Below are 13,042 nucleotides of genomic sequence, written 5' to 3' on the forward strand. Positions count from 1 at the left end.
AAAAAGGCTAAAAACTAAGACAAGCATTTATGGTAACGACTCCCTTTATAAACAAACCCTTGAAGGTTCCTCATAATCTTCAATAGTTACGTGCGTGTGGGACCCCATGTCCGAGTGTTGAACTGACTCTAAATACCACTATATAACCCAACCCACTCCTGGGCTCGGGCCCCTAGTACCGGCGAATCCCAACCCGCCTCTTTAGCAGTTTCGGCCCAACCTTTGAAAATGTTAGAAACTAGGACAATCATTTTAGGCCTGGGCATGGAGCCCGGCCCGAACCCGACCCGATTATTTGATGGGCTAGGCCGGGCCGGGTACCGGGCCGGGCCGACCATGCCTGAGGCCCAGTAATTGGCGGGCCGGGCCGGGCCACCGCCCATTATTGATGAGCTTATGATTGATTATGATTGATTTTACAATGGCAATCAACAAAGCTGAGATATACCCACTATTGTCTGCCTAATGAAGCAGCTTAACGTTTCTTAACCATCCTCCTTTTTTTAAAAGAATTATCCGTTTTATGTTCCTACTTCCTCTTATTCAATCGCATCTGAAAAGATGTCCCAACCAAAGACGACTGCTCTCTCAAACCAAAGCTCTTTGCTACATGACCCAAATGAAGTTTCTTCTCCATGAAAATCCTCTTTAGCTCACCATGGTGTGCTGTGTATGCACGAACCCAAGAGCAAAACGCATCCTTGGCTAGCTGCTTCATTTGAGGCTGGACCACAAGTGTGCCAGAAATGGTCAGGATAAAAATGAACAAGGAAGAGAAGTGACCAGTCATAGCAAGCCAACAAATAAAAAAACACTTTATTTTACAGTGTATTTAATAGATGGTTTTTATGCTAAGCTAGCCCTTCAGGTGATTTTCTTCATTTCCTAGTGACAATATTCATCCCCTGACCCGACTCTCGCAGTAGGTATTTTTTGTTGAAAGCAATTGAACAGAAAGATGACAGCAGGCTCAGAAGATTATCCTATCATATAATCCAAAATAACTTCATTTTTGTTAAATTCGACAACAAAAATCATCTTAAAAAAATCTTTGCTCGTTACTACCACCCAATTCATAAGACTTAGTGCATACACTGTCTTCATTTTTGTCTTCCTGGCTCTGAATCTACCAGAAACTCTAAAACCGCCATTCACAGCTTCCTCAGGTTTGCATTACGCCAGGCCACAGACTGTGCATATTGATGCAACTGAAATGACTCACAAATTCATAAAGTACAAGTTCACGTGCTTATATATAAATTGCTAACAAACAACACAAGCCAAAATTTAGCAGTCAAAATAATATACAAAAACAAGAAGCAGACAACCTTCTATAAGAGTAAAGGCCCTCTGGATATATGTATCAATGGATTAAAATCTTTAATTTTACAGATTAATACACAAGTCATTAGTCTCTGTACAATGAGGATCTCAAAAATAAAAATTGAGAAAAAAAATGCAGCTCAGGTGTACAAATATAAAAATAATAATAGTCGGCAGGACACCACAGCCTCTGAACATCACTTGTGTACGAGGGAAATGATCCAATTAATCTACAAAGCACGATAATAACCATAGCATATTACCAATTTCTGCTACTAAACTAAATCTAGCTGAAACTTCAGTAGGCTATGTAATGCACAACTTCTTATGATGCAACAGGAATGATAATTCCAGCAGATATCTTGGAAATTTTACAAGAATGCAGTTTATCTTATGACTTTTTTGAAATACCATCAATATGCACAGTCTGTGGCCTGTGGGTGACTTTATAAATTAAAACTACATGACAAGGAGACAAAGGAAATGAATGTAGAGCTTGGCAAGCAAACTCTCTGTCATATCTTCATTTTGCGTATGGCACCTTCCAAAGTATTCTTGAGCAACATAGCAACAGTCATGGGACCAACACTGCCAGGAAGAGGGGTCAGCCATCCTGCCACCTTCTTTGCTTCATCAAAATCAACATCACCAACTAGACGATAGCCAGTTTTCCTAGATGGGACATCAACAGCATTTGTTCCAACATCAATGACTGCTGCACCAGGTTTGAGCCAAACGATTGCACTCATCGGGTAGGCACTACTTAGATGACAAGAAGAAAAATGATTGGCTAGCAGTTGGACATGAGAAGATTTGATAGAGGTTTTCAACTCTTCTATCATCTTTTTTCGATTTCATTGAGCCTAATCTCTTTGAATAAGACCACATACCTCCATGCCTTTAAGGGAAGGACCATGCTTTGTCTTATCCATTCAAGGTAAAGAATAACAGAAAATCCATGAAATGAAGATACAATTCCAAATGCCTTTTTTCAAGAGGCTGTAAAGGCAGTTCTATGTTAGCCGTAAACCTTAGATGAGCAAATAGTTGTCATATACAATAACTTCAGACACCATTCCATGCAATTAGAGAGAGATGTCCATCTGCAATTTAACATGAAAAAGAAATGTTAATAAAAATTAACATGTGCTTGTCAACATAGAATACGAAGCATTAATTAAAATAAATTACCATAATAGTCATGCACTCGATTAACATTCCTCGTCAAAATGGTGCTCTGCATCATGAGAACTGTAACAAAGACACTTATTAATTTAAGTACACTATTAGGTTAATATGTATAAACTATGAAGCATGAACATCTTACCTTTCACACAAGTTGCTTGCATCACGAATCCAACTTTGTGTGCAGAATAATGATTCAACATTTTCAGGAGTAGTTGAACATCGATAATCATTCAGAATTCTTCTTGATGTACTGAATGCAGATTCTGAAGCAACTATAGATACAAGAATAACTAACACATCTTGAGCCATCTTTGCTAGAATTTTATATTTGCTTTCATTTGTCTTCTACCAAGATAATATGTACAGGAGATACAGAGTTGACATATGCTTTAAACCCATATTTAGACACACTTTTATACTTTTCCATTGCAATCATGGTACTAGTGGATGCATTGGCCCTTTCCATATTATATGTGCCACTATCCTCATACATATTTCTGTACTCAACATACAATTCATAAAGAGTGCTCTCTATAATTTCATATTTCACTATTGCATCAGGTTTATCTAAATTGCCAAGCAAATACTTCAAGTATGACAACTTGAACCTAGGATCCAAAATAGCTGCAATTGCAAAGAGAATATTGTAGCCCTTAAAGTATTTGTCAAACTTTTCTTGCATTTTCCATGCCAATGCCTTTATATGTTCATTTGATGTTGCACGATGCTTATACAAATGATGGTAAATTGATACGATTTCTTCAAAAACAAGTTTAGTTCTTACCTGCTTGGTGGTAGAGAATAAATTTGTTGTATCGTAAAAGACCTTTAAGAACTGACATAAATCTGATGCATGAGACCACTCATACTCAGAAGGCAGACATGTATAACTAGGATCACACGATGCCAAATGTTGAAAGACATCTTTGAATAATAATGCATCTCTCAACATTATAAATGTAGAATTCCATCGAGTAGGAACATCATAGTTTAAACCTTTTTTCTCATCCAAACTCATTGTCTTTACACATTCTTTGAAAGCATGTAGTCGTTTTGGTGATCCCCTTACATATTTGACACTGTTGCGAATTTTTTAAATTGTATCATCCATATCATTCATATCATCTTTAACTATCAGATTTATGATATGTGCACCACAACGAATATGAAAGTACTCCCCTCTCAATGGAAATGAAATATTATTTTTCCTTTCTACGGTCCTTCTCAATAAACTTATTCCACTATCATTTGTTGAACAATTATCAGCAGTGACAGAAAACAACTTCAAATGAATTTCCCACTTAGTAGTAATGCACTCCAATAAAATATCACATATACAAATTGCATTATGTGGTGGAGGTACATGTATAAAATTAAGTATGTGAGAGTGAAATTGCCAATCTGTATCAATATAAGAGGCTGTCAAGTATAAGTACCCTAATGTCTGTTGTGAGGACCACATATCAAATGTCAATGATATCCATTGCACTTGGTTATTTACAAGTTCTTGATATCTTTTTTTTTTCAGTTGAGAACATTGACTGTACCTCTTTTGTAAGTGTTCTCCTAGAAATTGGCACAAACCTTGGATTGCAAAGCTTTAGAAGATCGTTAAGATATTTATATTCTGCAATACTGAAAGGAAGTGTATGCATTATTGTCAACTTAGCCAAACCTTTTCTTATACTGTCCATATCAAATTTATGTAAACTCAAATTTGAGGCTCCAGATTCACCAACTCCAAATGACAACGTTTGCTGTTTTCCATCAAGTATTTGTTTTCTGACACATGTATCTCTATGTCATTTTAAGTGGCTCGTACCACTGCTACTATGTGCAGTAAATCGTTCACCACAATGTTTGCATTTCGCCCACTCTTTTCCATTAAATTCTACTAATTTGAAGTCATTCCATACTATCGAAGTTCTTTTTCTCTTGGATTGAACGTCTTTTTCAGTATATGTAAAAGATTCATCTTCCTCTACATCTGCCATCAGATGATATTCTTCATCCCCAATGTTAGATGACATGACTTACTATTTGAATGATATCCGAACAACCTAAACATAGAGTCATAGGGAAACCAATTACAAAAATTCTCACAAGAGGGATTCACAGAAACATAGAATTGCAATGAGCAAACAACAAAGCAGAAGCTAAAAAACTTTCTTTCTTACTAAAAGAAGCTATAATGGCTCGTAGATATACTCTAAGGGGTGGGGGCATTTTATATACCCAGTACAACATGTTCAAGAAAACCAGCACAACATGAATTTTAGGTTCTTAATATCGTGTACACAATGCATCACTACATATAGAATTTGGAAAACTAGCTACAAACTTCGATTTCTAAATTGTAATCGCTAATTGTTCTTTCCCGTATCAGTTATAGTGAACAAAATAATTTTAAAGCCAACATTTTTCTACCATGGTCCAAACATAACATACAAGCAGAACAACACTTAAGGATCAAACCTTCATATGAACTTGAAGAACCTATGTAAAAGAAAGAGACTCCAGCCTTGTGGAAAAAATTATCTTCTCCTTAAGAAATATAGAAGAACGTAACCCTTAAGAAATATAAAAGAATGTGGTGGTTGCTTGCAGAATCTCGTTATCGCTTTGCAAGTCTAAAATCAATGATATAGACCTGGAAGGAATAAACATACATAAAAATTCTGAAAAGTAAAATAATGTGAAACAGAGCTATCATCTACCATAACAATACTTCCTTGTTCTGCCTCAGTATGACGAAAATCACAAAATGTGATGCAGAATACCAACCACAACAGTAGCCAAGGATAACATGGCACTACTATTGAAACAATTGACAATATCCAAAACAAAGAATGACGTCAAAGAGACAATTAAAAAATAAAATCAGAAATCATGTGGAACACAAAAAATTAACTGTTAACAGTATCAAACGTTATGCCATGAATGAAACCTAGCACACACATATATAAGGGAAAACAGTTTTCAACAAGAGGAAAGATAATGCGAACTGAGTTAAAAAAAAAAGAATAGAAAAACTATTGAGTCCTCGACCAACCAGATTCATCCTGTAAAAGGGAAAACAGTTTTCAAGATCATCAATTGAAGAAAGAATCATCTAAAGAAAATGGCAGCAATTAATCTCCTTAATGCATATGCAAAAGGAACATGAAAATGTAAAAAGAGTGTGTTCAAAGAAATGAGCACATTTCAAAGACTAACAATTTTGAAGAAGCATGTCACAGACAGACACAGAGGAGTGCAGAGATGAGAGAACAACACAAAACAAGTGCAGAGATAAGAGAACAACACAAAACTAGGTTGAAAAAGTCAATGGAGTAATTATAAATTAACCTTGCTAGTAGCCTAGTACCACGAGAACAAGAGACCTGGCTGGAATCCTCAAATTGAAACCTCAAGCACCCCTGAAAAGCCAAATCCTGGACAAAGGAAAACAGAAACAGATATCCCTGTATCTTGTTATTGCTCATGCAACAAATGACAGGCTTAACGAGACTTAATCTGAGATCTTCTGCTATGTAGTGGTTCCGTTCATGTAGATATGTTTTAAGAAACCATTCAAAATGAGTGCATCATTTACTTCCTTCGTCACAACAAGCGGTTGTTTGACAACGTCAAGTAGAAATCAAATTTAAAAACAAAAACGAAAGAACTGGCTTTCCTGGTAGCTATGGTCCAAGTGTAGGTGTTTGCATCTGCTGGCTAGCACATCCACACACTCTCCCTCTCTGATCATGGATAAAGGAGTTTGATAGAAAAACTAATATCGTAAATTTGAAACACATACTCTGGAAACACCACATCCTTGCCTTTCCAAAGGTTGATTATAATCAGCATTTGACTATTGGATTTGAAAACAAGATCTATAACCGTACTATTTTTTGCAACAACGTCATAGTGTTCTTGAACCATGTTCACGAGATAACAAACCTCAAGTCAAAAGAATGTAGGATGTAAATCACAAGAGTTCAATGAAATCTTGCGGTGCTCTAGGTTCAGAAATAACAAACCTCAATTCTTCTGAGTTTAATCGCACAATTACTTTCCCTACTAACCATAGGCAATAACCCCCAATCCCCCATTATCCCTGTATCTTGTTAAGCACCCATTGCAATATTCACAGAACTGTTGGCCTTAATAGCACAAAAGAGGCCTAGGATTTTCACTGAGCAACGACTACCTTCAAAAGGGCGACGGTGGGACCAGTGGCGAAAGGGCGACGGTGGTGCCCAGTGGTGGAGCGGAGACAGTGGCGGTGGCGGACTGGCTGGGAAACGGTGGAAACGGTGGCGGGCACACGGACTCTCCGAGTCTCCAACTCTGAGCTCTCCCTGTCTCTGTGGCGTAGGCAGCGGCTGTGTGAGTCTGCCTCCCTCTCCCTCGATGGAAAATGTGAAACAAGGGGAGCCGGGCGGGATTAAGTTTCTAACGGGCCGTCGGGCCGGGCCAGGCTCACTCAAGTTCGGCCCGGTAACAAAATTCCTCGACCCAGATCCGGCCTGGCCCGACGCCCAGGCCTAAATCATTTATGGTAATGACCACATTTATAAACTCTTGAAGATTCCTCATAATCTTCAATACAAGACTAAACATTTGAGGCGTTACACCGTTACTTGTTTTAAAGTATACAGATTTAAGAATTGGTCCTTAGTTGATAACAACAATCTTTTTACCTCACTGATGTTTTGCAGAGTACGTGCTATCAGACTTTGCTTTTGAATGGACAGAGGCCAAACATGAATCCAGCTGATACCCATCTCTTTGTCTCCTTTTCATCAGCCAGAATTTTTTAGATTCATGTACTGTAGCTCCTTGCAGTCCTTCCAAGGATTTAAGAATAGTAAAGGTATTATCCTCTTCAAATGCGACGGGTGAATAATAATTTTCAGACCCTAAACTCTATGGTCTGATACTACTAATGATTGAAAGAAAGACAAGTTTCAACCAGAGAAAGCAAAAATTTCTGTCCGAGGGGCAAAAAAATTTTGACCTGCCTAAGAACCAGGAAATATAGTTACCCCCTAACTTTTATTTGCACGACATCCAATGCTTCAAATTTTAAATTAACACGCAACTTCTCAATTTAACTTGAAGCCATTCAAATAGACCTACAATAGATGCAACAACTCGGCCGAACAACAATGGCCAGGCCAGCAAGCTTCATTTTCCTTGTCTCCTATTTTCCTGTTCCTTGGTAGGCCAATCCACCATCCCCCGAGGAAAGAAGTTGATCAAAAAGAACTATCACCGCCAAAGAACCAGTCATAAATACTTACAAGAGATTGGCATGGGGGGTCAGTTGGGAATGGCCGCCACAAGTGTTCTGGGAAGGAAGTTGCAGAAAAACCAAAAATTCGCTGCATAAGTGTTGTTATATTCGTGTCCCCCAAAAGAATGCTCAACAACAATAAAAGAGGGCAAACCACCACAAAACTGCTAAAAACGGAATCACATGGCAGTGAGCAAAAGAACGAGTTTCCAACACCACTATTGCAGCAATATACGTCAAAATATATGCTAAATAATGCAGAAAAATAGGAGACCAATTTACGTAGAAAAACCCTCAATAATGGGGTAAAAAACCATGGGCAAGAGAGACTTTCTATATATCAAGAAAGGGAGCCAAATACACGAGCAACAATATCCCTACTGTTTTAAGAAAAACAGTGAACTAAAGAGAACAATAACATTCTCTTATACGAATGAAAGAAAGAACCCCAAAGATTCAAGAAAGAAATCACCCAATGAAGACTCCCTTCATTTTTCCTTCTTTGTCTTTCCTCTTTCTTTTTGGCGTGCCAATCGACCCACGCGCCTTGCTTCTCATCTTCTCTTCCTTGCCTTCCTCTTCTTCTTCTCCTTCTCCTTCTCCTCCCGTATGCAGCCACAAGAGGTCCCTTCTCTTTTTCCCCAAAAGAGAACAACGAGAGAGAGAGAGGTGAGAGGCGTCGTGAGGAAGGGGCACCATCGGGTGCCCTTCCTTTCTCCCGCCCGTCACTTAAGTAACGGGTCGGGTCTTGAGGCTGGACCCGACCCAACAAACTTCCCCTCTAGCCTTAAGAGAGGGATCATACCTGCAAAATGAACAAAATTAATACACTGCTTTAAAGGCAGTTACCCCAACTAAGTCTCTACACATGTCATGCTTCTGTCTAGGTAGAGACTTCGTCATCATATCTACAAGATTCTTCTCAGTATGTATCTTCTCTAACTGAATCAGTTTCTGCTCAAGCAAATCACGAATCCAATGATATCTGACATCAATGTGCTTAGTCCTTGAGTGAAACGCTGAATTCTTCGCCAAGTGTATAGCGCTTTGGCTATCACAATGCAACACATAGGTCTTCTGACTAAGGCCTATATCATGAAGAAAACTCTTCATCCACAACAACTCTTTACAAGCTTCAGTTGCTGCAATATATTCTGCCTCTGTAGTGGAAAGAGCAACACACTTCTGCAACCTAGACTGCCATAATACAGCTCCCCCTGCAAAAGTAAAAACATAACCAGAAAGAGACTTCCTAGAGTTCAAATCACCTGCCATGTCTGCATCAACAAATCCTTGTATCTCTGAATTAGATTCACCAAAACATAAACAGTAAGTGGAAGTACTTTTCAGATACCTTAGAATCCACTTCACTGCTGCCCAATGCTCCTTGCCTAGATTTGACAAGAACCTGCTAACTACACCAACTACATAAGCCAAGTCTGGGCGTGTGCAAACCATAGCATACATGAGACTCCCTACTGCGGAGGCATATGGAACATTCTCCATTCTTTCTTTCTCATCTGCTGAAGAAGGACATTGCTCATTTCCTAATTTAAAATGTGCTGCTAAAGGTGTACTTACAGTTTTGGCATCTTTCATGTTGAACTTGCTAAGCACCTTTTCAATGTATTTCTCTTGTGATAATCACAACTTCTTGGCCTTCCTATCACGAACAATCCTCATGCCTAACAATTGTTGTGCTGGCCCCAAGTCTTTCATATCAAAGAACTTGCCCATATCGATCTTCAATTGACTAATCAATTGACAATCCTGTCCAACAATAAGCATGTCATCTACATATAACAACAAGATAATGAAGCTACCTGATGAGAACTCTCTGATGTAGACACAATGATCTACGGCTGACCTGCGATACTTTTGATTTATCATAAATGCATCAAATTTCTTGTACCACTGTCTAGGTGCTTGTTTAAGTCCATACAAGCTCTTCTTCAACTTACAAACCATGTGTTTCTTTCTGGCAACCACAAAACCTTCTGGTTGTGTCATGTAGATTTCTTCCTCTAGATCTCCATGAAGAAAAGCAGTTTTTACATCTAACTGCTCCAACTCCAAGTCTAAACAAGCCACCAAACCAAGTATTACCCTGATAGATGACATTTTAACAACAGGAGAAAAAATTTCATCAAAATCAATACCTCTTTCCTGCTTGAAACCTTTCACCACTAACCGAGCTTTGTATCTCAACTTGCCTTGACCTTTATTTTTAAGCTTGTAGACTCACTTGTTCTGCAACACTTTCTTACGTTTTGGTAGTTCTACCAAATCAAAAGTGTGATTCTTGTATAAAGAATTCATCTCATCCTTCATAGCTTTAATCCATTCATCTTTATGCACATCATCTAGCACCTCTGCATAGCATTCTGGCTCTCCAATATTTGTAAACATAATATATTCATCAGTAGAATATCTAGTAGATGGTATATGTGTTCTTTTACCTCTTCCCAATTGCTCCTCAATTGGCTCTGAATGCGAAGGAAGCTCCCCCTCCAACTCATGCTCATAATCAGTTTGAGTTTCCATAGGGCTGCCATCTGTATACTGCTTGTCTCTCTTTCCTCCTCCTCTACATCTTCATCAGTCTCATCATGCTCAGATAAAAGTTCTTCAGGTTCTGCATAGGTTGGCTCATGAACACTACTAGCATTTACACCTGACTTCGTGTCTCTCATGACATCTTCAATAGTCTGATCCTCTCTGAAGACAACATCACGACTCCTGTAGATTTTGTCATTCTTTAGATCCCATAACCTGTAACCAAATTCATCATCTGCATAACCTAAAAATATTAAAGGAATAGCTTTATCATCTAGTTTGGTCCTATGTTCTTTAGGTACATGCATAAACGCTTTGCAACCAAAAACTCTGAGGTGATCATACTTAACCTCTTCATCTGACCAAACTCTCTGTGGAATATCTCCATCTAGAGGCACTAAAGGAAACCTGTTTATTAAATAAACTGCAGTACGCATTGCCTCTGCCCAAAAATACTTAGGCAACTTAGAGCTAGATAACAAACTTCTAACTCTCTCAATTATTGTTCTATTCATCCTTTCTGCAACTCCATTATGCTGTGGAGTATAAGAAACTGTCTTTTCATGTCTAATACCATGCTTTAGACAATAATCTCGTAAAGAAGATGCTATGTACCCACCACCATTATCTGTACGCAGTCTCTTCATCTTCTTACCAGTCTCGCGCTCAACCGCTGCATGAAAAGTCATGAAGATATTACTTACTTCACTTTTGCTTTTCATTGTAAAGGCCCACACCTTCCTAGATGCATCATCAATAAATGTAACAAAATAGGATGCTCCACCTTTAGATGTTACATTTATATGTTCACATACATCTGAATAAACTAAATCTAAAACATGTTTAGTTTTTGAAGAACGCTTTTTCTGAAAGGAAACTCGATGCAACTTACCAACTAAACAATGATCACATGGAGATATTTGTGCACCATCTGCCTTTGGTAACAAATTCTTCTTGGTGAGCAAGTCGATTCCTCTTTGACTCATGTAACCTAACCTCTTATGCCACAAATCTGACGAAGTACCACCAGTAACTGCATGGACATCCACACTACTGATTCGAGACTTCATCCCATACAAAGAGCCAAATCTGTCACCTCTAGCCAACACTAGTGCCCCCTTGGTAAGTTTCTAACCTGTCTAACTAAATGAAGTACAATATCCATCTTCACTTAGTCTTCCTGCAGAAATCAAATTCATTCTCAAGTCTGGAACATGTCTCACATCTCTCAAAGTCAACTTGCATCCTGTGCTCGTCTGAATGCAAACATCTCCTATCCCAACAATCTTCGAAGTGTCACTGTTGCCCATGTGAACTACTCCAAAATCATCTGCTCTGTAGGATAAGAATAACTCTCTACATGGTGTGGCATGATATGATGCCTCTGTATCTAAAATCCATGTAGAATCACTATTCTAAACTGTAAGACAATCATTTTCTTCAGATAAAAATAACACTACCTCATCATCTGAAGCAACTGCAGTGTACTCTTTTGGCTTCACATTCTCTTGAGTCTTCTTTTTCTGCTCTTTTTCTTCTTTCAATTTCCTACAATCAATCTTCTTGTGCCCTGGAATACCACAGTGAAAACATTTACCTGTCATCTTGGATCTTGATTTGGACCTAAAGTTTGACCTGTCATGCCATTTGTTACGGTTCTTCTGTCTGCCCCTGTCTCCCATTACTAGCACTTGCGAGCTACCAGTACCAAGAGACTTTCTCCTTGTTTCTTCATTTAGAATGCTGCTGGTTACATACTTCATCGTAAGCACACCATCTGGAGCGGAGTTGCTCAAAGAAACAACTAAAGTCTCCCAACTGTCGGGAAGAGAACTAAGCAACAAGAGTGCCTGTAACTCATCATCTAATATCATTTTCATGGCTGACAACTGATTGATTATGCTCTGCACTTCATTCAAATGCTTTGACACTGGTTTTCCCTCTCTAAGTTTCAGATTTACCAATTGCCTAATCAAGAAAGCATTGTTCCCAACTGTTTTCCTCTCGTAAAGATCATGCAATTTCTGCCATAACGACTTCGCGCTCGTCTCTGCGGATACCAAATGAAAAACACAGTCATCTAACTATTGTCTGATGGTGTCAATGGTTTTCCTATCCAATAACTTCTATTTTTCATCTGTCATATTCGCTGACTTCTGGTTCTCAATGGGTGCATATAAGTCTTTACAATACAGCAAATCTTCCATTTTCGCTTTCCATATAGTCCAATTGTTCCCATTTAAAGAGACCATTCTAGTAGGGGTCGACTCCATCCTTTAATAAGAATGCACACAACCACACTGGCGCTAACTTGGTGCTAACCTGTCTCTGATACCACTTTGTTATAGTCGTGTCCCCCAAAAGAATGCTCAACAATAATAAAAGAGGGCAAACCACCACAAAACTGCTAAAAACGGAATCACAGGGCAGCGAGCAAAAGAACGAGTTTCCAACACCACTATTGCAGCAATATACGTCAAAATATATGCCAAATAATGCAGAAAAATAGGAGACCAATTTATGTGGAAAAACCCCCAATAATGGAGTAAAAAACCACAGGCAAGAGAGACTTTCTATATATTAAGAAAGGGAGCCAAATACACGAGCAACAATATCCCTACTGTTTTAAGAAAAACAGTGAACTAAAGAGAACAATAACACTCTCTTATGCGAATGAAAGAAAGAGCCCCA

At 38.5% G+C, this 13,042-nt stretch overlaps 1 protein-coding gene across 1 annotated transcript; it reads right to left on the reverse strand.

Annotated features, from left to right (window-relative positions):
* Positions 1-1,838: 1,838 nt before the first annotated feature.
* Positions 1,839-2,820, reverse strand: LOC116263607 (uncharacterized). The gene is made up of 2 exons (XM_031643342.1): positions 2,651-2,820; positions 1,839-2,082 (listed from the first exon to the last, which is right to left on the reverse strand). Exons 1-2 carry the CDS (start codon positions 2,818-2,820, stop codon positions 1,839-1,841), a joined length of 414 nt encoding a protein of 137 aa, XP_031499202.1.
* Positions 2,821-13,042: the final 10,222 nt, after the last annotated feature.

This window comes from Nymphaea colorata, chromosome 11 (assembly GCF_008831285.2).
Source record: "Nymphaea colorata isolate Beijing-Zhang1983 chromosome 11, ASM883128v2, whole genome shotgun sequence".
In the NCBI taxonomy this organism is placed as follows: Eukaryota; Viridiplantae; Streptophyta; class Magnoliopsida; order Nymphaeales; family Nymphaeaceae; genus Nymphaea; species Nymphaea colorata.